The 25,733-nt window shown below is 43.1% G+C and overlaps 1 protein-coding gene across 6 annotated transcripts in view; it reads right to left on the bottom strand.

Annotated features, from left to right (window-relative positions):
* Positions 1-25,733, bottom strand: part of Sox5 (SRY-box transcription factor 5) — a 394,103-nt gene that overhangs the window by 113,270 nt on the left and 255,100 nt on the right. For 3 of the 6 annotated variants that reach the window (XM_057770810.1, XM_057770842.1, XM_057770826.1), the window contains exon 7: positions 13,740-13,863. In XM_057770810.1, the coding sequence (XP_057626793.1) occupies positions 13,740-13,863 (124 nt within the window). The remainder of the gene's footprint in view (positions 1-13,739; positions 13,864-25,733) is intronic. The other 3 variants (XM_057770818.1, XM_057770833.1, XM_057770849.1) reach the window with 1 other exon arrangement.

The raw sequence follows: 25,733 nt of genomic DNA, 5'->3' as shown, positions 1-25,733 counted from the left end.
GTACACCTTATTTTTTTATTCCTGTACTTCTGGGGTCATGTCAGAACTTCCTGGCTATAAGAGAGTCCCAAGTGGAAAGAGAAAAGACAAGCATGCCTGCTATAAGACATGTTAGCCAATGATTTCACACCACAGCCAGGACTGCGGTGTATCTGAGAAGGTGGATGCTGAGGCTGGTATTAAACCCTGCAGAAGACAGACTGTGTTAAGTTACAGTGATGAGAATCCACATTTCATCCATCTCTAGTTATGTATGCTGCTAGGCTGTATAACAGACAAGGCAATCATTTTCCTGAGCAGGGTGATTTAGCTAAGGATTTTGAGAACTAGGTGTGGCCTTTGCCAGGGTCAGGTAAACACATTCAGCAGCTGCCGACTTGAAGCAAAGGCTACTGGAATCTCCAGCTTCATGGAAACGCGGCGGTAAATACTTCATCAGCAGCATTTATTATATCTTTGTTTTGCTTCCTTGACAACACCAGGTTTCTTTCTCTAGGTACCAGGAAATATGAAAACTAAACCTACACACACACATGAATGCACATAAGTGCACATGTATACACACTCACACACACACACATGAATGCACATAAGTACACATGTATACACACACTCACACACACATGAATGCACATAAGTACACATGTATACACACACACACATGAATGCACATAAGTACACATGTATACACACACACACACACTCTAAGCTCCCTTCTTGGTGGCATTTTTTATCAAATGAGGGAGCGATCATGCAAACACCTGTAAATTGACCTAGTGATGCTCTGAGCAAAGCAGAAAAGCACTGAAGGAATTCTAGAAACTTCAAGGTAAGTGCTTAGCCTCAGAAGAGACTAGAACTCAAAGAAGTTTGATTTGAGTGTTCTCAGACAGTGGCTATTTTCACTAAGAGGTTACACTTCATCTCCAGACACTTCCAGTATCTACCTTCTCTGTCTCTGTCTGCCCGAGTATACACAAGCCTCCATCACTTCCTAGAGGCAGATGATAAAGGTCTTCTCAGATGTGCACTTAACAGGCCTGTTCTTCTCTAGTTTCTAGGTGGAGAGCTCCATAGGAACCTACAACACAATGAGGGTTACAAGGACACGGTAGAAGGGGGGTTGAGAAGGAAGTTGTTGCTTTTGATCCATCTCAAAGGCTGTTGGGAGAATCAGCAATCAGCATCTTCTGCCTGTGAGGCCCTGCCATTCACTGGGCGGTGCTCACACAGCTCAAACTCCTACATTTGTTACTCCGTACACAGGCACGTTCTGATCTATACATCCAGTGCAAGAAGGGAAGAGTGAGCTGTGTGCCCAAAGAGAAAGTAGAACTCAGGGCTCACAGAGCTTTACATTTTACTATGCTGGCAATGGTAAGTTGGTGGCCGACACTGAGCAGGGTAGTGACAAGGCCCCATTTGTGTTTCTGATAGATCAATTCTGTGGCTAGAGAGGGATCGATTGGACGAGGGAGAGGCGAGACAAAGAGATGAGTTAAACCCGTAGCTGTAAATCCAGTGGGAAATGATAATGGCCTGAGCTAATCCGGATGGAACAGGAGAGGAAGAGGCAGCTCCTGCAGAGAGCTTAGGCACCAATTAGCAGGCAGAAAAGAGCCATAAGAAAAGAGAGGCGAGAAACAAAGGTGAGCTTCCTGTTTTATTTTGGTTGTGTCCTTCAGGAAAAAAATCTCATTCTCCTCCAAACTCACTACTCCACCACTGGTTTTAAGTGTGAGTAGCTAATATTTATTGAGTTTTAGGTTAAATTTAGGCCATTTTAATATATAAAACTATGTGTGTAAACACTGAAACATGAAAGTATAATCCTGGCTTGCCTGATACTTTTCCCTTATAAAACTGCCACGGGTGAGCATGGAAAGAAAAACACATAAGAATTATATGTTTAGGTGGAGTGTATACCCGGAATCCTAGCAGCTGGCAGCATGCACAGCAAAACCACCTCCAAACAGGCAACATCCAATGGGCCTGTACGGCGAAGTCAGATTTCCGTATTGAATGTGATCTGAAGCACCGCCAAAAGTTTGTGTGTTGAAACTGAATCTTCACTGCGAAGGATGAAGTATTTGGAGACGTAGTCTGACAGTGGGGGTTATCTCTTAAGGTTTAGTTCATTTTTATGTGAATGGATGTGCATTCTGTGTGTTTATCGCAGGCATGTAGGGTACATAAGGAGGTCAGAAGAGGTCAGATTCACTGAACTAGAGTGACAGGTGTTTGTGGACTCCAGGAACTGAACTCAGGTCCTACTCAGTCCTCTGAAGGACCAACAAGCGTATTTTACAGCTTAGCCATATCTCCAACCCCGACACAGTGGTGTTTAAATAGAGTCGGAGGCTTCATGATTGAATGCTGGGGAATTTAGGCGCCAGGAATCCTGTTCATCGTGACTCTTGATAGAATGTTATGTACCACATTCCACCTGCAGGTAAGAGGACAATCTTCAGATTAGGACCTTTGACCTCAGAACTATAGGAGACCTTTGTTCTCCATGACTTCCTGTTCTGCGATGGTGCAATATTAGTAACTGAGAGGGAATTAATCATAGTAGCAATAAGCAGAAGGAGGATTTTATATAAGTTAGGAATACTTGGGAAAGAGACCACAATTTTCTTACTAAATATTGCATTTTAGCTCCTAACACAGAGAATATAGCCCATAAAAATATATTAAATCATACACACACACACATATATATATTATAAATGAATAATTTTGAGTGCCATAACAAGGGTCAATGAAAACTCAGTGGAGAATGTATGTCTTTGGTAAGTCACTTACATCTGGAAGACAAGTTGAGAGATTCTTGTAGTTTTACCAGGGTAGATGAGTAAATGGATGGATGGATGGATGGATGGATGGATGGATAGATAGATGGATGAGTGGATGGATAGATGGATTGATGGATGGGTGGATGGATAAATGAATATGTAAATAAAGTAGATAGACTGATGGGATAGTGGACAAATGGGTGGATGGATGGGTGGATGGATGGGTGGGTAGAGGGATGGATGGGTGGATGGATGGGTGGGTAGAGGGATGGATGGGTGCATGGATGGATGGATGGGTAGATGAATAAGTGAATAAGTTAGATAGATTGATGGGATAGTGGACAAATGGATGGATGGCTGTGTGGGAAGACAGAGGAGTGTATTAATAAGTAGATGTATGGGTAGATGGAAATACAGATGCGTGGATGCCTTATATGACTTCAATTCCATGTTTTAGGTCTTTAATTGACAATTTCTTCATATTAAGCTGTAAAATACTTTTTTGAATAAGACTCAGGTTTTAAAATGTCTCACATGTCTTGTTATGTCTTATAGTTGCCCACTGTCATATCTACAGGTGGGGTATACCATAGTCTATCTCTTGCTTCCTATTGTATTCATCCCTAAAGATTGGACATGAGATCCCCACACTAAGATCCACTCCTGGGTATGCTTTCACTCGTTGATTTGGGTGAATTCCCTTCCAAACCCTGCCTTTCAAATGTTAGGTGTATTTATAGCATATCCCTAGTATTTACATCATCATCATCATAGTTGACCCCCTATGCCGAATGATCAGAAGCGAGGTACCTAGGAAACAAGACAGCCTTGCTTTCTGCTCTGTCTTATCTTCCCCATCCCATCTCTGCCTTGCTCAAACTGGCTTAAAGCTCTTCAGCCATCAAATTCTTCAGTCTCCAAAGTGCTAGGCTTACAGGGGCAAGGCCTGTTCATGCCTAACTAACATTCACTTGTTATAGTTCTGGGGGATGGGAACCCTGAAAGTCAGGGGTTGACAAGCTTCATGTCTAATGATAGACTCTTTCTCACTTCATGGATGCTCACAGAAGCCATCCCACAGAAGGGACAAAGCTGCTTTCCTGACCCTTATCCCTAAGAGTCACTCTCACGACCTAACCATTGTTCTGAATGTTCCAGTTCCTAAAAGAATCACCCTGAGGACTGGGATTACAGCATGTGAGCTCGGGGTGGACACAGACAGTCAGACTAGAATAATTCAATTCTTCTCAGTCAAATGATGAGCACAGGAAAAACAGGGATGGTGCTTTGCACCCCTCTTAATATCCACTTCTTGTCAAAGCACCTGACTCATTTAACACTTTTTATAATGAGTGAGTGAATGAATGAATGGATGGATAATTTATTTATTTATGAAGCTAACCAAGTGTCTAGAACTAGAGATGGTCACTTGATGGATCCAAAGTTCAGGGTTTAAAGAAAAAAAAATATATTAGAAGCAAATAATTCTCCAAATAAGTAATAGATTTTTTTAATGCAGTGTTTAATTCAAACAAACACAGTGTTTGGCTTCCTGTAATGTAATAAAAAAAACAGACAGTGGAGTGATAGAGGCCTACGACATTGGGTCATATAGAGAAGGTAAGAAATGAGGGCCTGGATACAGCTCAGGCCTCAAGTGCTTGCATAGGACACAAGACACCCCAGGCTTAATTATCTACACCACGATACACTCTAAAAGAAAAAAAATGACTAATTTACTCTGGCTTATTTTGGGGGGAACAATTACTTTTTCTACTCCATAATCTATCTTCTATAATTTGTTTTATCTCATTAGACAGATATAGAAGTAAATCATATTTAGGTCAGTGAGATGGCTCAGAGGCTAAAGCGGCTTGCCACAAAGTCTGATAACTTGAGTTTGATCCCTGCCTGAGGAGAGAATCAACTCCTGCGGGTTGTCTTCTGACTTCTTTGTCCTGGCTCTACTCATGCGCGTGAGCGTGCGCGCGCACACACACACACACACACACACAGCTTTTAAGTGAATAGTATGTGTTTCCAAAGTGCTACATTATCTCTTCTCATTGCTAAGTTGTTATCAGCATCTTATTAAAGTGTCTGAGTATAGCTGAAGCCACACTGGATAAATATTTTATATGCAGATAGCATAAATGACCCTTCATCCCTGTGATAGGATTATGACAGTTTATTCCATAATCCAAGAATGCTGAGGTGTGACTCTCCACACCAATAAGAACAGCTATCTGTTCATCTTTGCTGTATTTATTTCATCTTGAACACTTGTTTATAAGAATTATTTTTATTTTACTTTTGCATGTTCAGACACAGTGCCGGTGAAGTGCAGATGGCGGTGTTGGAACTCCTGGAACCTTAGTTACAGAGCATCAAGGGCCTCCATGGGAATACTGAGAAGCAAACCCAGGTCCTGTGCAAGAGCAGCCAGTGCTCCTAACCGCTGGGTCGTCTCTGCAGCGCCAGAGCACTGAGATAAACAACTCCCCTTACACAGCTTGCTGGGCTCAGAAACGGAGCAGTAGAAGGCTTTTCTCATGCGGAAAGAGGATCAGCTTTCTAAAAATTGCTCCAATAGCATCATATGATGTCACGTGAAAACTGTTAGAAGACATGATAATATTTTGTATTAACTTCCCCCGAATGGTAAGGAATGAATGCAAATATTCTTAGTGAATTTTATTAGAGAAAGTAAAATACATTAGGCCTCGTTTAACGCCATAGATATTTTAAAAGAAGACATTCTGAGATAACGGTTAGCTCTTAACTGCTCGGTCACAGGCTAACACTTTGTCACTAGGAGGTTTTCTTTTAATAAAATATAGTTTTATGACTTTTTAATGTAGCGTGGCAAATGAAAACTTTATCCTATTTAATAGTTACCTCAATGGCTAGTTTAGAAAGAGATTAATTTATGAGCCCTTTAGGGACTACCTCTCAGGACAGACATGTCTGCATATAAATGACAAAGCACTTGTTTTCCCTTCGACTCCTGGGTCATACTTGGAGATTTCCAGTGTGCCTGAAAATCCTAGATGAGGAATCTAGGAGCTTGGGTATCTCTGAAAAGGTGACAATGAATCAAAGGAAAGGCTCCTCTTGCTTCCGTGGTCCAGCATGCGACAGAGGCGTCACTTCAACGATGGCGCGGTAACTCCCGTTCAGCAGCTCAAAGCGGCCCACTCATTAACTAATTGCTTTCCCACCCAGACCTATATCACAATATACGCTGACATCCTTGCTCTGTGTCTTATGGGAAATCAAATGGTTCGGAGAAAATGGATCTAGTATGATTACAATATTAAGAGGTAGCAATTTGGAAGAAAGGAATTCTTTTAAGTCAATTAAGACAAAAATCAAATGCTTTTTCTCTCTTATCCCAGACTTGTCCTTAAGGTTTAGCAGCTAATTAAATTGTTTACATTTTTCATAGTCGTTCTGTTTGTCTGTCAGGACAGTCACCTCATTTCCTGGATTGTGCCTAAAGTCGGTGGTCTTCAGGTGTCACGGCTTGCATGGAAATGTCCCCCAGAGGTTTGTGTGGTCTACTGGCCTCCAGTTTGGAAGGCTCGAACCTGCAGGAGGCAGTATCATTGGAAGAAGTTGGTCACCCTGCCTCCAGACAGCTAAAACAGGGGAAGTGCCTGTGGTAGTTTGAATGTATTTGGCCCCCATAAGATCATAGGGAGCGGCACTATTAAGGGGTGTGACCGTATTGGAGGAAGTGTGGTCCTATTAGAGGAGGCTGGATGACACAAGCCTTTAATCCAGTCCTTGAGGCTCTAATCTGGGCCACACCTTCTGGAGGAAGTGTATCACTGTGGGCTGACTTTGAGGTTTCATACACTCAGGATACCACCCAGTGTATCAGTTGATTTCCTGTTGCCTGCAGAATATAGCACCCTAAGCTCCAGCATGACATCTGCCTGCACACAGTGATGCTCCCCATCATGATAATAATGGACTGAACCTCAGAAACTATAAGCAAGCCACCCCAATGAAATGTTTTCTCTATAAGAATTGCCGTGGTCATGATGTCTCTTCCCAATACTAAAAACCCTAACTGAGCCAGTGCCCATCTCAGGGTTCTAGCATCGTCCCTCCCCACCAGGACGGACTGCCTTCCTTCTTCACTGTAGGCACAGGAAACTCTCCCTCTTTTAGATTGCTTCATGGCAGATACTGGTCACAGCAATGAGAAATGTAACCAAGGCAGCCGGGAGGAAAGGAGCCAGGGAGAGCTACATTTGGGATGCCTCCTAGCCTTCGAGACTCTAAATGACAAGTGTCAGACACCTGGGAGTGATGTACTAGACTCTTCCACTCTGGAAGGAAGCACCTAAGTGCCCTCAGCAGTCTAGAATGGATGGATTCGCTTAGGTTGTGACCCAGAATGAGTGGAAGGATTTTAATTCTTATGGTCTTTGTTTTGAAATGTGGATCACCCACTCAATGTCCAGACATGAGGTATTACAGTGTCAATGATTTGTATCTTTAGAAATAGCTATAATGTGTCCATTAAAGACTCTCAATTACATATGAAGTAGAGGGGACAGACTTTCCTATGACCGCCTGAATGCCAGAAGAGGGAGGGCACACAAGGAAAATAGACACCCTGAGACACCGAGGAAAGGTAATGTCGTAAGCACATAGATCCTGTGCACGCCAACAGAAAGGATAAGCAAAGCACAGCCCACACTTGTAAGTGTCTCTCCTTTCTTCCAGGACCAGAATCACACCCAGCTGTGGCCTCCCTCAAGGGGGGAGGAGAATCGAGGCAGAATGCCAATGGAAATGTTCCATTCATTTGACATCTACCTCTTTCCAAACTTAAATTTATCTCTATTTACGCGTCTGTGTGAGCGTATGACACACGCATGTGGGTGCCCACAAAGGGCAAAAGAAGGTGTCAGATCATCTAGAGATGAAGTTACAAGTGGTTGTGAGTCACCCGACACGGGAGCTGGGAATCACCTCAGGGCCTGTGGAAGAGCCGCAAGTGCTTTGAACCTCTGAGCTATCTCTCCAGCCCCATAATTTGGTACCCCATACACCCTTAACTTTGACTGTTTTGTTACTACCAAGTTTTGAATGTTTTCTGTTACCACCGTTTGTCGTGTGTCTGTTTCCACTTGTCTGTTTATTAGGATCATATTGAAACAGTTACGTGCTCCCCCCCCCTTTTTTTCCTGAAACTGTATTTAGTCACTCTTGGCTCCGTGAAACCAGAGATGCAGTCACAATCTCTTTCACATTTTAGCACTTTGACTAATTTTTCAGAAACGTGCTAAATAAAATAGCAATATAGTGACTGAAATTCTTAATTGCCTTATAGATTAGCTTAAATAAATGGAAGTTGATAAGCCACGCTTAATAAACTTAAAATGCACTGTATTTGCTCCTCATGAGTTTTCTGAACAGTGCTTCCTCTTCCTAAGAAAGGAAACGCTCAGTTAATTAGTTCCTCATACACCACAATAAAATTAATGTTGAGGAATTAAATACCACCAACTTCCCCAGGCAAACTTGTTGACATGTTCCTGTTTCTAGTTAATGCCACATGTTTCCTTGCTCGATGGGGGACTGTGTGGGTTCCATTGTGTCTCTCTGGTGCACAGGGTCCATGAACTGGCATTTAGGAGACCACATGCTAATTTCTGATTTAACAGCATCCACCATGTCAGCTGACACACAGGTCACAATCAGTGACCAGGCAATCACCAAAGCACAAGCCAAAGCCCGTCCATGTGATACACATTTATTAAACCAACAGAAGAGGAAACCCAGGTCCTATTGATCAAAGAGTGCAGGTTCCGTGTCCATCAGCAGAGGAAGGGAGTGCTAATCATAACTTACAGCTTCTGTATTGAGTTAAAATGATTGGGATTAATTTTCTTCCTAGACCCCTAATTCTCTCCCTTCTCCAAATTTTATAAGTTAAAGCCTTTGGGGAAGTCTGGTTTAGTTGCTGAGCTTGAAAGTGTTTATTCGGAAAGAATCATGTTGAGCCAGTCACGGCAGCATGTGTCTATAACAGAGAAAGCCCACAATGTCAGGGAAGGCTTGTGCTGCAAACAGGAGCAAAAGCAGAGGATGGGAGGGAGATACCACATTCGTTCACACACAGGAAGAAGGGGGGTTGGGGGGAAGAGAGAGAGAGAGAGAGAGAGAGAGAGAGGGAGGGAGGGAGGGAGGGAGGGAGGGAGGGAGGGGGAGGGGGAAGGGGGAGGGGGAGGAGGAGGAGGAAGCAGGACACAGCTGTGAATTCTCAAAGCCTACCCATAATGACTTACTTCTGCCAGCAAGGATCCACCTCCTAAAGGTTCCACAACTGTCTTAAACAGCGCCACCCACTGGAGACTAGATGTTCAAACATATGAGTCTGGGGAACATTCCTTACTCAAACCACCACACTTGCTTGAGGAGGACCAAAGTAGTGGATTAGAACCTAATTCTACCTCCAATCTCTGACACTCTAAGTACTTCTTAATTTGCTGTTGCCTATTTGGGATTGAGCAAATTTTGTCAAAACAAATTGCAGAAAGGCTGCAATAATATATTGGGAAAAATCAACTGGTACAGATCTATCTTCACATAGTACACAGAGTTCTATAAGCTTTGTTGGAATAATTTTTGTTATTTTATATTCATGAAAACTTTCTGGTTTAAAAAATAAGAGGGCACAACAAAGTTAAAACAACAGCTACCACCACAACCACGAGGTAACACTACACTGGGCAGAAAGCTCTGGAACCTTCCTGAGTTAAGGCACTTCCAGTGGCATAGTCATTTTTAATGCCATCTTTATGAGAAAAGAAAAATCGAACCATTCACCCTTATTAAGCAGAAAAGTCTACACAACTTAAAGATGAAAGTTTACAAAGCACCAAATAGATGCTTTTATTTATTTTTTTTTTGAATTGTTGAAATACCCAGCATGCCCCTGGGGGCTAATCAAGACCACCCTGAGGTCCTTGGCATGAGACGTTCTTATCCATTGAGCTCATATGACACATTCAATTCGCACCTTGGGCTAAGTGATCAAGCCAGCTCTTTTCCAACTTATTTTTATATTGTGCATAAAAAATTTTTCTTTTATTGAATTTTGACTTTTCTCAAGATTTTATTATTTCCCTATAAAATGCTTTCCTGTCAAAATTTCCAAAGCTTGTGACTGTTAGAGTTCTAGGATTGGAAATTTTGGGTACAAATAGAGAAAAGAAGGGCAGAGGGCTGCAGCTCCCAGTAAGTGAGTCATCTGTTTCTCCCAATTCTGTTTTTAAACTACGTGCTGTAGAGGAACAGGGATCTCTTATACATGAGCAGCTAGAAGCTGTGTACAGAGGAGGAAGGGACTCAGAAACAGAGAGAGCAACAGGGCAAACCTCAAGACTTGATAGTCTCCAACTCCTCCCCAAGTGAAAGTGTTAGGTGCACACCAACATACACACACCTCACATTTCTTTAAGGTAGGACTGGTTCTGTAAGGTGAGCAACTGCAGGGGGTGTGTCTTCCCTCCAACACAAAGCATTTCTGCTGGTGCCAAAGGTGCTTCAACTTTTCTTTGAAGATAGGTGCTTGGCAGAAGCCTCCCAGCGCATGCGTTGACTTTTCTTTACTTAACAAGTTAGTATTCTACTTAGAAGAAGGAGTCCACAGACTCTGGAGCCACTTGGAGGGATTGAACTAAATTATTTGTGAGCCCACTTGACTTAAAATTCAGAAAGGACATCTTGGGCACCTTGCATTCCAAACTTACTTAATGGGTTGTCATGATTGTTTTATAGTGATGTAATGATTGTTTTATAATGTCATGATTGTTTTCTGTTTCTAATGAGTTAGTACTGACAGATATAAATTAGGTTTGGAATTTTAAGTTATGTGTTATAAATTTATTTTTCACATTGCAGCCTGATTAAGGCTAATGAGTTTAACAAAAGAACTATTACTTGACTTTTTTCCCCCTTAAGTGAATTGGGTAAAATGGAGTTGACCTTCCAAAACAGTGTTTTTATATGACTTTTTCAAACTCATGCCTCCTCCCTCTTGTAAGATGGCATTTGATTTACTAATTCATCATTATCAGTAGCTGAGTATGGAGGCTCATACCCCTAACCCCAAGATGGTATAGGCTGAGGCGGGAAGACTGGGCTACAGGGTGAGGCTCTGACTACAATAAACAACAACAACAACAATAAACAAAATGCCATTATTTTCACCTCCAAAGACTTTACAAGTATCTTTCCTAGGTCTTAGGAAGTAAGCAGGAAAATGTTTAGCTAAGCATGGATTCGTGAACGTGTGTATTTTTGGGCTTGACTTTCTTAAGTGCTTAAAGTGAATATTATCAATACTCTCACAGTTGCAGGCTGACACAAGACTCACAGGTGAGAGCGGGGGAGCATATCCTTCTGTGCTTGCTTTCATTGCATCCCTGTGTCCGGATGTTTCCAGCTACCCGGCTGTGCTCTTATCAGTCTGTCCTAAGTGACAATTATGTTTGTCTTCTCCAGGGCGGGGCACATTTTTGTCATTATTTCCAAAATAGGAACAAGATGTCTATGCTCCAGCTAGGAGCCTCTTCTTCTGCAAACAGGACTTGCTGACCTAGGCTGCACTGGTCAGGTTCCGAGGTTCCTCAGCTTGTGCTTACCAGGGACACAGTAAGTTCCGCACTTCAGCTCTTGAGTAGATCTCAGCCCCAGGTCCCACAAGCTCTGAAATGCTTCTGCTTTTGGAGTCACATGGTATGTGTGCTGGCCAAGTTTGTCACCAAGAACTTCATCATAGCACTCAAAGCAAGTGACACCGGGTAAGAGGTCGCGCCAGAGATGGGACGGCAGGCTTTGCTCTACTCCTCCATTTCCTTTCTTGCAGTGTGGTTGGTGGAGAGACAGCGCAGACTATTAATCACAGCAGGCCAGCTCCTCCTTGAGGCTTGTCCCAGGAACCCGGGTGTCAACAAGAGTGGGCCACTTGCTCTCACAACCCACTTCGGCTAGGTTCTCGAGTCTGGCAAGGTGCCCAGCTGAAGTTGGCCAGCAGCACTAAAAGCTTTGCTCTATTTTATTTCCAAGGTAACTGAAGAAGTGGAGTCTCTTCTAACTTCAGCACCGAAGGCATGGGTAGCAAACAGTTAAAACACGGACCGTTTTTCCAAAGGGAAAACTTGGTTTGCTCCATGGCACACTGCGCTGGGCAAATTCGACATGCCAGCTGTTAGAGGAGCGGGGAGCTGTGTGCTGCTGACCTGTCTGGGGCTGTAGTCGTCCTACTGTGCGTCTTTCTCTTTTGCACAGTGTTTGTTAGTGAAGTTTGCTTCTATATTTGCTTAAAAATAACTTACTTTTTTTTTGGAAAAGAGAGTGATGCTATATGCATATTTTGCAATGCAGTCTGAAGGAATGGATGATTTTTAAAGTGACTTTTTCTTGTTTTAGTAAGCTAGATTACAAAAACAAACAAACAAACAAACAAAAACCCAAACCATATCTGCTACCCATGTGTCAAGTGAGGAGCAATTCTGTAGACCAACAGAAATAAGACCAAAGACCCTGAATATTTAATCATGCAGAGCTTGGGGTAAAAACAGAATAGAAAACTCGATCCTTAGAAAGAAAATTATTCTGAAAATTTTTAAACCCTTAGAATACAGCCCTTAACTGTTCTTTTTTAAAAAGCGATTTCTATGCGTCTAGGCTAAATGATGATCTGTAAAACTAGAACTGTGTGTTTGTGTTACGAAATGGACAAGTCAGGGTCCTAGATGGAAATGAAGTATGTTGACTCATGGGAAAGCATAATAAAAACAAAGTCAAGAGGAATAGTGGCCAAAGGAGGGAAGAGCTACGCAGAGGGGAACCTGGAGCTAGGGGATTTTATAGCCTAAACCTGAGCTGTGACATTTAGTTTAACAATCTCTGTACAACTTGACTAGAAATTAATTCAAATTTGCCCATTAGATGATGTTTCGCATTTTTACACCAGTGCTTTTAACATTTATTTCTAGTCCTTAAATCTTTATATCTTATTACACAAATGATCACAGAGGGGCCAGGGGAAAGGGGTCCAAACACAGGTCCAGGAAATCACCCCTGACAAGAACTAGATCAGGTTCAAAACACCAGGAAAAGTAACCCATTCTGGTGAGAGCCCAACATCCAGAAAGAATATGGACTAGTCTCAGAACAGGAAGAGGCTCGCAGGGGTTGGTCAGTGTTGGTTGTATCCCTGCTGCTGGACAAAGTATACAACTCGGAAGGTCAGAAGGGCGGATCCCTGCCAACTATCTGACGAGCTGCCTTCCATAGAGGCAGGAGTGAGAGGCTGACTTGTCAGAAGTTCACAGTCAGCAGTCGGTGAGAAAATGGGAGTTGAGGTGGGGACCCTTGAGCGCTACCTCCTATGATTCGCATTGTTCAGAAGGTCTCTACATATTACAGGTTCCACAACTTTCTCAAACACCATGCAGGGGGAGACTGTACAAACACACAAGTCTATGAGGATCATTTGACACTCCATCCTCCCCGACTGTTACTATGTGGCAGACACAAAGGTCCCATATTCTCTGTGGAATTCAGGGTGAACTTACAGTATGATGAAAAACTATAGGAAAGTATTTTTTAAAATATGAACCCCCAAATTATATTTCTATTTTAGCAATATACTGGCAATAGAAGGCCTAAGAGTAAGGTGTAAAGATTGAAATACTGGCTTTTGGAGCCCAGGAATGGGATGCGCACTGATAGGTATGAACTAAAACCCTTCGTACTCCATCACGTCATTGTATTTTATCGTTAAGATAAGCAGGCTAAATGAATGTGCTCCCCCCTTGCTGGTGTGCTCCTGGCGTGTGAACGGCATTAAGGGGTCCAAACGAAAGCCACACCATCCCCCCACTCTGGAGTTAGGAGCGCAGCAGTACTTACTGCACCCAGCCTTGTAACTGAAGCCAGGAGGAAGGAGGAATCCTTGTTGGGCAGCTGCAGCAAGGGTCCGCTGGTCAGGAGGGAACACGGGGATCATCAATGGCGGCAGCTGACCTTGAACCTGCTGAACGTGAGAGAGTGAATCAAAGAAAAGAAGCCAGAGCACCCTGTGCTTCACCCCGCCCCTCACTGTATGATAAAGAAAATCATAGTCCAGGCATTATCTCAGCCTTGTCAGAGTGGCTGTGAGTAAGAGAGCAAACAGCCCTAAGGAAAGGGACAGCAAATGCTGGCGAGTCTTAAGAGTCACTTGGTCCATTCAGTCAGTCCTCAAAATGCTAACAACAGAACTTCCATGGGACCCAGGTTTCCTTCTGCACAAGTGTCTGAAAAATGCCCAGCCAGCCTACCACAGGGACGCTTGTTACCCATGCTTGCCACAGCACAAGTCACAGTAGCCGAGGCCTGAGATTACCCTAGACATCTGTCCACAGATTAATGAATCAAAAAGAGCATGATGTACACACAGTGGGGTCATATTCACCATAGAGGAGATAATTATGTCCTTTGGGAAAGGAACAAAAAATGGAGAGTATCATGTTAACTGAGAAAAGCCATACTCAGAAAGACAAGACAAATTGTACATGTTTTATTTTATTTGTGGTTTCTAGATTTTATATAGATATATAAAATCATTCCTGCTCTATCTATCTATCTATCTATCTATCTATCTATCTATCTATCTATCTATCTATCTATCTATCTATCTACACACAGGTATGTGTGTGTGTGTGTGTATGTCTATATTGACATGAAACCAGACTGAGATATCTTGGGTAAATAAGGATTTTAATGGGATAGCAAGTGAGAAAAGGGAGAGCATGGGGATGATTATGATCAAAACAAATAATCCCCCTGGAAGAAAATATCTTTATATGTGCAAAAATTATATACTGAAGTAAAGGTAAAAAAAAAATCAATTACTGACACATAAATTTGTCAGTGAATAAATCTGGCATGAACTCCATCAGTGAAAATGTCACACTCCTGTCTTACAGCAATGACATAATGGTTAAGGAATCACCCCTCACAGAATAGATGGAAACCTCCGTGTACAAGTCACACCCCTGAATGTTAATTCTGTGTGTGCAATGCATGTGTTCACATGCATGCCTGTGTGCACACATGAGGGGAGGGGAGGTATACACAGAGGCCAGGGCCAATGTCAGATGTCTTCCTCAGTTACTGTCCGCCTTATTTTCTGAGGCAGCCTCTCTCGCTGATCTCGGAGCTCACCAATTGGCTTGGATGCTGGTCAGGGAGCTCCAGGAGTTCTCCTGTTTCTGCTGTCACAGAGCTGAGATTAGAGACAAACGCTTGCCTGGGACCTGAACTCCCATCCTCAGGCATGCTCTTCTAGCATGGTCCAACTGATCCACCTCCTCAGCCCCGAATTCTATCTTATAAAACCAAAGCCAAGTCCATATCTTAGTTATGAATGACTATTACTTGGAGATCATTTTTAATGATTTTTTTTTTACAAATACTGAAATTTTACAATTTTATGAGTAGACTTGAAGAAACAATAGAGGGGAAAACCCTGCTCATTTGCCTTTTCTTTAGAGGAGATGCAGTTCCCACCCAGAGACCGTGAGCTTCGTGTAGCTCCAGAACTCATCAGAGCCAGGTTAAAATCCAGTCCTTCTGGTGCAAGTGACCACACCCCTTCCTAACTAGATGGCCTTTTCTTTAGTGTCACCTCTCAAATGAACTCTAGGGTGCTGGTGCCCTCCCATCACTGGAAATCCTCATCAGTTAATAGACTCCCAGAACGGAATCAGCAGAGGAGGCGGTGGTTCATCGGTGAAGTGCCAGACTCGCTAGAAAGGGAGCTGAATCTGACCCTGAACCTCATGTGACAATGAGCAGCAGGTTCATGTGGCGGTATACCCTGGGTGGCAGAGGCTGGCAGGTATGCGTGCACATTCACACACACACACACACACACACACACACACACACACACACACACCTACTAAGATTATTTGAAAATTATAGTACAGTTTAACCATCTCTACAACTATGTCATGTTACTGTCTAATGTGAAATTACTAACTAAAATATCTAGTGTTATTGGTTTTTCTTTTCAATATTTAAGCAAGGTCTCCCTGGTGAATGTAAGTGTTGGTCAGGTTCTGCCACTGGGCATATGGTTACTGATTTAAGATTGTGTTATAAGTCGCGTGCCTCACACTGTTCTTCACTAGCTCTTCCGCACACTAACTAATTCAGTGTCTTAGAAAATATTTAATAACTACCAGCTGTGTGCATGGAACTGAGGTTGGCAGTCGGGATATGCTCATCGGGAAAACCAAGCTCTCAGGATCTCTGCCTTGTGTCTCAGCCTATTTCTCACTGCTGTTCGCCATCTTGGAATCTTAAGTTTCTGGGGCTTTTCATTACACTTCACTTCGAAAGCCCACCTTTGTTCACACTGTAGAAGGAAGCCCCCTCTTCCTCCCTTTGAAGCTATAACCAGGGGGAATGGCCTAAGCTGTGGAGAGCTTTGAGTCACCTGACCACCCATGCTCTAATGCCAACTGTGGTTGCCTTGTTTGGGTCTCAGACACAGAGACTCTGCTACTTCAAGTTTGTGAGTTCAGGAGTGCAGAGATCTTGTCACATCTCTAAGACACCGAATTCCTATCCTCCCTGTCTCCTGCCTCTTATGATCTCTCTCTCTTTCTTTCTTTCTTTCTTTCTTTCTTTCTTTCTTTCTTTCTTTCTTTCTTTCTTTCTTTCTTTCTTCTTTCCTTCCTTCCTTCCTTCCTTCCTTCCTTCCCTCTTTCTTTCTTTCTTTCTTTCTTTCTTTCTTTCTTTCTTTCTTTCTTTCTTTCTTTCTTTCTTTCTTTCTTTCTTATCCCTCTATCCCTGTCCTCTAATCCACCCCTACTCCCATTTCTGTTCAGGAAAGGGCAGGCCTCCCATGGATATCAGCAAAACATGGCGTATCGAGTTTCAGTAAGGCTAGGCACCTCCCCGTCCATAGTCATGTGGTATGTGGCAGCACAAATTAGACTTAAAGACACAAAATTGGGGTGTGCTTAGAGATGGGGAGCAGATTTCAGAGGAGTTAGGAGGAGGTGTGAATATAATTCAAATAAACAATATGAAATCCACATGGAATTAATTAGAATAATAAAGGCAATGAAGAGATGCAGAAAAGTGGGAGAAACAGTCTTCCCTAGAGTACACCAACTGGTACCCAGTACCGCGCGGTCAGCCCTGAGAGCACACACACACGAAACAGTATATAGACTGAGTAGGTGGAGTTTAGGAATACATGTGTGTATACATATGCCTACAACAATTAGTGAGAAAAGAGGGCATGACTCAGAGAGGGAAAGAGGGAGTACACGGGAGGGTTGGTAGGAGGGAAGGAAACAGGGAAGTGATGCAATTATCTCACAAATGAAAGAAATAATCAGAAAGTCCACCTTTGGTTTCGCCTGTGTTTCATCCACCACAACAAACCTCTGGGCTACTTACAAGACTTTTTGGTTCATATGAGGGGTCAGGAGATGAGGGAGGAGTAAGAGGAGGAAACAAAGGGAGGAAGGGAGAGCGAAGAATGAGGCAGAGAGAGGAATAGAGGGAAAGAATGTAGGAGAGGGAGGCTAAGGGAGCCGTTTCAGCCATGGCTGTCAGTGGCGAACTGTGCCTTTTGCTAAATGGTTCTAAACCTCTCACAGCACAAAAACTGGAGGGATGAGGAAACCTGTGACATAAATCAAAAGTGGAAAGAAGGTCTGGACGATCGTGGTCCCTTTGCAGGACACAATGGAAGAAGGGAAGCACTTGTGGAAATGCCATGGAATTAAGAGACAAAGGCTAGAGTACGCCATCTGTGCAAATGTAGGGATTGTAGACTAGATCATGAGGCAGAAAGACATTCAGGGCAAACAGCACGGCTTAGTTCAGCGTGCAACAAGGAGGCAGATGAGAAGACAACGGACCAGTCATGATGGAGGAAGGTCATTGGCTAATAAAGAAACTGCCTTGGCCCATTTGATTGGCCAGCCTTTAGGTGGGTGGAGTAAACAGAATAGAATGCTGGGAGGAAGAGGAAGTGAGCTCAGATGCAGGGCAGCTCCTCTCAGAGCCAGAAGCGATGAAGCAAGCCGCCAGGTCAGACATGCTGAATCTTTCCTGGTAAGACTGATGCTACACAGATTATTAGAGATGGGTTGATCGGGATATGAGAATTAGCCAGTAAGGGCTAGAGCTAATGGGCCAAGCAGTGTTTAAAAGAATACAGTTTGTGTGTCATTATTTTGGGGCATAAGCTAGCCAGGCGACCACAAGCCGGGCTGTGGGAAGAGGCCCGCAGCTCCCCACTACACAGTCACACCGGGTATGGGCTGCAGCCAGTCACTCACAGCCTCTCCCGCATCACTCAACACATTTTATCTTTCATTTTACCTCACACATTTCATTTCGAAGACAGCCTAGGTTATAACATGTATCATAAATCTAATAAGAACATTGGAAATGAAGAAAAGAAACTTTGTATTAAACATACATCAAGGTTATGATGAACAGCCACATTTCAGATTGTTATGACATAAGGAAAATGATGCCCAGGCCTTCATTAACCACCAGACTTCTCAGTGCTAGAGTCCTGTGACAAGCTTCAAGAAAGCCTGACATGGGAATCCTGGCCAGTCTCAAGGGTTGAATATCAGCCCACGGCCTTCTTCAAAGAACCCTGATGGTGACAGCCTGGACTCAGGCTTAAGAAAACTGTTTGGAGATCAGGGCTCACCACACAGCCCTAGAAAGACTCAAGCTCCTGAGCAGCCTCCTGTCACGGTATCCTGGATGCCGGGAGTTCAGACGCCTCTCAACCCCAGCCAGAGCTGTTCTCTCAAATGCTCTGTCACTGTCAATAGCTCTTTGGGCCTCGTCCAAATCACCTTTAGGCATGTCAGCAGCGGGAAGGGAGATTATTACAGGTCCTAGCGCCAAGGCACTAAGTTATGCCCCTCATAAAATGCCTTCTAAGTGATTCTCAGATATCTAATTCCATTTGCCTGGCATGTTTATCCTCCCGAGGTCCAAATCTGCATTGCATTTGTCCCTCTTGCTTATAAACTTTGGATGGCTTGCTTTCATCTGGTGACAAAGGGCCAAGTCCTTCAGTATGGAGTATAAGCTCTTCTTCCAGATGTTTCTGTCACCTTCCGTCACACCCTTTGTCCCTGCCCCAATAGATTCTGAGGACATGTTCACAGGTTTCCTCTCCGCTTGGCCACACCAGAATGTATTCAGTAGCATTCTCTCCTGTTTCCCCTTACCAAGCCTTTCCATTCTTTCTTTCCTTGTGGCAAGGTTGTACTCATTTTTCAAACGATTTTGAGAATCACATAATGTTTTTGGTTATCAGGCACTTCCTAATGCATCTGCTTGGTAGAACAAAATCATCTCTTGCTTCTTATAATTTATTAAGCTAATGCCTAAAAAGCTAACAGGACACTACCTGTATTGAATGATGTTTAATAGCATTGAGCTTCCCCTGTGAACTATGAGTTTATTTAGAAAATAAAGACTCAACTTCTTTTTCATTGTATTGTTTGAGCCCAGCAGCTGCAGCTCTTCTATGCAGAACTCCTAAGGCGAGTGGCCAGATGGACTGGGAGTCCCCCACTGAAGCACCTGCAATGATCCAATCGCACAAGTCCTCAAAAGGGCTGTAGAGACCCAGCTTATCTACTGATCAGAGAGGAATCCAATTTATCTGAGTAGTATAGCAGAGAACCTTCCAGCGGCTTTGTGTCCTTACTCGGAGACTACGACTGTATGGTTTCCTACCTTGCATCTTTGAAGGAAGAGGAAAGCAACATAGAAATGTCAGGCACCCACTCAGCCCTCAGGTTGCAATTGGCCAATCAGGCTCTATCATCTGGCCGTAACTACTTTATCTTTGTGCAGAATTTTGTTAACACATAAGAGCTGGTTTTTCTAGTACCACTGTTCTCTTTTGCGGGCATTATCTGGAGTTTTCAGTCTTTGCTTTAGGCTTTTAGAATACGGAATCAATGTGGGAACTGCCTTGATATCTTGAGGAGACTCAGGCTTTTCACTGTTCCCTTCACTCTGTACCAACTCTAGCGGTTTCTCTGTGGTTCCAAAGTTCATTTTCTCTCTGTGGGTTTGGAAATAGGGCTTTTCTATGCTTCCAGTTGGTCTCAAACACAGGTCCAGCTTGCCTCTTCTCCATGAGTACTTGGGTTACAGGTGTTTATCACGAAACTTAGCATACATTTTCTTAAATTAAAAATAAAAAACCCAGAACACACAAAGAACTCCTACAGCTGATAAACACCTTTAGTAATGTGGCAGGATACAAGATCAACTCCAAAAAATCAGTTGCCTTCCTATACACTAAGGATAAGGAAGCAGAGAGGGAAATCAGAGAAGCATCACCTTTCACGATAGCCACAAATAGCATAAAATATCTTGGGGTAACTCTGACCAAGGAAGTGAAAGATCTATTTGACAAGAACTTTAAGTCTTTGAAGAAAGAAATTGAAGAGGACACCAGAAAATTGAAGGATCTCCCTTGCTCTTGGATTGTGAGGATCAACATAGTAAAAATGGCAATTCTACCAAAAGCAATCTATAGATTCAATGCAATCCCCATCAAAATCTCAACAAAATTCTTCACATATCTGGAGAAGACAATAATCAACTTTATATGGAAAAACAGAAAACCCAGGATAGCCAAAACAATCTTATACAATAAAGGATCATCTGGAGGCATTACCATCCCTGACTTCAAACTCTATTACAGAGCTACAGTATTGAAAACAGCTTGGTATTGGCATAAAAATAGAGAAGTCGACCAATGGAATCGAATAGAAGACCCGGACTTTAACTCACAAACCTATGAACACCTGATTTTCGATAAAGGAGCTAAAAGTATACAATGGAAAAAAGAGAGCATCTTCAACAAATGGTGCTGGCATAACTGGATGTCAATCTGTAGAAGAATGAAAATAGATCCATATCTATCACCATGCACAAAACTCAAGTCCAAATGGATTAAAGACCTCAATATCAGTCCGAACACACTGAACCTGATAGAAGAAAAAGTGGGAAGTACTCTACAACACGTGGGCACAGGAGACCACTTCCTACGTATAACCCCAGCAGCACAGACATTAAGGGCTACATTGAATAAATGGGGATCTTTTTCTCTTAAAGAGATTACTTAAGTGTTGTTTTACTGTAGGGTCACTGTGAGTGAGAATTTTGTTCAATAATGCAGTCTGTTTCATTTGGTAAAAGTTGTATAGTATAAGCAATAAAGTAAAATACTTGGGACTTTTATTACATCCTTATTTAATAAATTTATTTAAAATTTTTATTTTATTATGGATAACTAGTGGGTACATTTTATTATAAGTTAAATTTTTAGTGCCTAAATATTTTAATAATGATAAATGAGAACTAGCATAGTTTAAAGAGAGGAAGAATCTGGGGTTGAGCTGAGAATCAGTCATCAACAAGACAAGGAGATCAGACTGCCTTGGCCAAAGAAGTAGTTCGCCGCACTGTATTCTAAAAAAGGCTAGGCTAGCTAAAAGTCTTTATCCATGACTTTGTCTGCTGCACAGTAAGAAATGTGGATTAAGGGGAGGCAGAGGCCAACAGAACAAAAAGAGGGATTAAACTAAAAATACCAACCCAATTTCATGGTTTCAACTGTGCGTTTTCTTTAAACATCATAGAAGAGACTAAAGAGGATGGCACGTTTAAACTCCCAAAGAGGCTCCTGTAAAATATGTGCAATCCAGGTGTGTGCCGGATCCATTCATGAAACTAAAGCACACGTTCCAAACACACTTTACCTCCACAACTCACAGATTCCTCACTTGAAAGTTTGCCTGATGAAAACTGCTCGTATGTCCAAATCAACAGCAGTGGTACCTCTGTGGTCATCCACAGAGTGTGGGAAGCTCTGTGGTCATTCACAGAGTGTAGGAAGCGGGAAAAAGGTTTCCTGGTAATTTATTTGTTTGAAATGTTTCCAAGACTGGTCTAAGTTGCTGAAGCTTGTTCCCATGTGCAAGAAGCTCACAGAATGCATTGTGGGAAAGATGAGTGTGTTGGACACGTTTCTGCTAGACATGAGATACAGTGCTCGACGGGTATCAGCAACAAACATTAAAGGAAAAGGACAGACAAAGGAATGCGCGAGAATGGGAAACCTGGGCTTCACAGGCTGGCCAGACTGGCCTGGGGAAGTTCAAGCCACTTCGAGGGAACGGTGCTGTGTCCACTAACTGGCACTGGGGCAGTTCTGCACGGACGGTTCTTATGGAGTGAGGGGTGACGCCTGTTCTATGTGTTAGCCACCACCAAATTTACCTTTGCTAAAATTTAGCTTCCACTTTGAAAAGAGGAGCACATCCCATCAGAGGATGCCAGACTGTTTGGACCCAGTCTAAAACAAACTAGTCATACAGTTGGAAATCTATCCTCTGTATTTGCTACTTTTGAATATTTCCAAATTTTTATCACTAATAAATACCGTTTTTTTATTGAATGCATGAAATTCCTTCGAAACTCTTAATTAAGTTTTAAAATGTGTGACATTTTTAATTAAGTTCAAGAAACTACTTTTGTCAAACATTTTAGTCTTTTTTTTTTAATAGGGAGCATGTTATTCACAAGTTAGAATATGTCACAACAAATTTACACAGCTACATCCTGATTTTAAAACTTCACAATGTATTTCATGTCTTAACACCTTGTATTCTTCCACCAGAAGATGTTGTATATGTTCCTGCCCTCTAAAATTTGTGACCCACCAATTAACTATGCTGACACATTTATAAAGAAAAAGAGTCTATCAGTTATTCACTTTAGTATTTCATATTTGATACAGCCTATTGTATAACTTTTTGGTTCCATCCTAAATAGAGGCTTCCCATTTGTTCTATGAATTCATTTTTCTCATCTTTTTTCATACAATTAACATATTCTAGGCAGAATATTCACTTCTGGGTAGCTAAGAATTAGGAGACGAACTCACATCTGCTGTGAGTTGGGTAGGACAAAGAGATGATTAGAACTCAGAGCCATTAAGTCAGCAACAGAAACTGTGGAGGACACCTTGGGCGCAGAGGGGAGAGATGCTGGAGCCGGAAGCAGAGAGGAGAATGTGACCGTGCTAGAAGTCCACTGAGAAGCTTCTGGAAGTAGTGGCCAGACAGAGAGGTGCTGGCTAGAGAAACACTGTGAGGCCAGCATGTGCAGGGGTTTGTGTGAAAAGTGGAAGGGGAATCACGAGCAGAATATCTCTACATGAGGGGCACAACGCCAGCGGCCTGGAAGAAGAGGCTAGAGGTGAGAAATCTGCCTGAGGGGCAGCTGGTACAATACTTACCCACCCTCCTGCAGACCCTGAGGAATTGTGACCTATTGGTTCAGTAGGGAAGACACAGCACTGTGCCGAAAACATGAGGGGTTCCGAGAGCACCCATACAAAGCTGATACACTGGAACAGGGCGACAGACATGGAAGGGCTAATCCATAATAGGTGTGCACCAGGAGAATATGTCAAGAAATATTTAGGAAAAAACAGCAAGGCACCCTGGCGAAGAAGGGAACCAAAGATGACATCAAGAGCACCTCAGTCTCTTTAAGATGACCGCTAACAACTAAGAAAAAGCCCAAGTGAAAAGTGTTCAAGGGAAGGTTACAGTGGTACTGATGAATGTGTGCTGTCTCAATGCTGTTCCATTGGAAAAGCCGTTCCAGAGTGTGGAAAGGAGCCCAGGACTGAGTGTGGAGATTACAGAGCTTCTGGTTCGAGCTGGGAAGTCGGCTTGGAGTCAGATAAAGACATTGGAGAGTGTGGTGACAAGGGATCCAAGGCTACTCCAAGATGGGGGAGTCAAAGGCAGGAGAAAAGTGTACCAGAAAGAGTATCATGAGAGAGGAGAAACATATGTCTTAGCATTGTTCTTTGAGAACACATTGAAGCTGTCAATTCCAGTAGAAAGGGCTGGAGCATTGTCGGGAGGTTGGACACTGAGAGACAGGCAGGGGAAAGGAGGCGGCAAGGGTGGACTATGCTACAGAACAGGCCAAGTGTTGTGGATGGCAGCAAGGAGCGATGTCTCCCTGTAGACTCCTGAGCACATTATCTTTCCAAAAGATACTAAAAAAAATTGCGATGAAGAGTTTCACACGCATGGGCAAGAGGTTTTGCTGGGTGGCAATCGGAGTGGCCCAGAAGCAAAGACAAAGGGAGAAGCTTTCCACTCTGAACAAGAGCGCTGCATTCTACTTTAAAATGAGGAGGTGAGAATGAGGGCAATGGGCCCATGTTGTAGGTGGGTAGAGAGAGGGGTAAGCATCAACAGGCCTGACAGAAATCACTCCCACAGCGGTGATGGCAAGGCCCCATATGGAAGATGAGAGATGCTGACCCAGTGAGGAAGGGGAGGAAAGGGAGTTTTGGGGTGTCCACTGTGAGAAGTAAAAGAGAAGATAAGCCAATGATAATTATAATAAATAACAGCAGAAAATGAAGGTCCCAGAGATGCCACGGAAACCCTGATGCCTTCAGAGTTCATGTTTCTATAGATTTCCTTAGAAAAGCACCTGGACACCGAGGCTGCGGCCTAGAAGATGTGAATTGAAATTCGTCAGGCTAGAGAGGAGAGAGTGGGGGAGAATCAGCAAGGGATCATCATAAGGACATCGAAGTGGGGTTTGGATTGAGAACAAAAAAGAGGGGGAAAAGGCCTCAGTCAAATGGAAAAGACTCAGGAATGGAGAATTGGAGGGAACCCCTGAGCTGCAAGCACAGGGCTTGCAAGGCCTCCGGCTGCCCTGGGTTCTCAGAGCAGATGAGTTCCTAGTACACCTGCCCCAGTGAAGATGAAATTCGTGGTAAGCTATAAAGTCTCTGGGTCTCCAGGAATGTCTTCAGGGTTTGGTCCCATGAGGGTCATACTGTTTAAGCACACCACTTGGGGATTTGTTCACCTTTGCCAAAGCCCATCACCTTCGGTGGGAAGCGCAGTGGCTCTTGGGATGTGCACAGCAGGCGGGTGTGGGGGGAATGAAGAATGTGATATCCAAAGGAGATCACAAGAGGGATTTAGGTAGTCACTGTGGAACTACCCAGACCGAAGGAGCAAGAGGCACAGCTGTCTTTCCCTCCACAGCAGGAGGGGGCTTAGGATTCTTAAGACAGTGATAGTCCCTAGCTTCTTGATTTTGTAGAAAAACATGCTCCTGTCTCAGTTCATCGAACTCAATGCAATGGTCTATAGAAAAAGATATTTAAAAAATAAAGGTCTGCTTATCTTCCATCTGATCTACAAAGAGCACTGAGGACAAGCTCACCGAGGGATAAAGAGACAGATACCTTGATAAGGCTGCAGTCCCTGCCCACCTCATCCCAGACACACACAGGAGCCACACCCCCTCCTGTTCCATCTGATTAAGACAAAGGCAAAGTAGCCATGTCTTTGAGAACAAAAATGAACAGCCATGTGGTTTTTTGTTTTTTTTTTCATAGTATTCTTCTTCGGCAAAAAGCCACCAACTTTTTTTTTTTTTTTAAATTGTTTCCAAGGATGAAAGTGACTTTGCCAAGCAAAGTGGCTTCAAAACAGGCCTCAAAAATACTAATAGAAAGACAGATGGTTCTACTAAGAGTTTGGCTGCCAACAACACACAGAAAAAAAGTTAACAACAAAAAAGAAGAAAAGAAAGAAAGGGAGAGTGACGCTATTGAAGCCGGCTGCAAAGTCATCCAGTGACTACAAATACTTTTGTCCTGTAGTGACTGCTAGCTCAGCCGGCAGGGCGACAGCAGACATGACACAGACTTGCCTACATCCTGTCCTCCTGCACCCTCCCCTCGACAAAACTGTCCCCACCAAGCCCCAGAAACAGCATGAGCATGCG

The sequence above is a fragment of the Chionomys nivalis genome, chromosome 1 (genome assembly GCF_950005125.1).
Source record: "Chionomys nivalis chromosome 1, mChiNiv1.1, whole genome shotgun sequence".
NCBI classification, from domain to species: domain Eukaryota; kingdom Metazoa; phylum Chordata; class Mammalia; order Rodentia; family Cricetidae; genus Chionomys; species Chionomys nivalis.
Note: the sequence above shows the minus strand (reverse complement) of the source record. Positions and strands in the feature narration are given on the sequence as shown.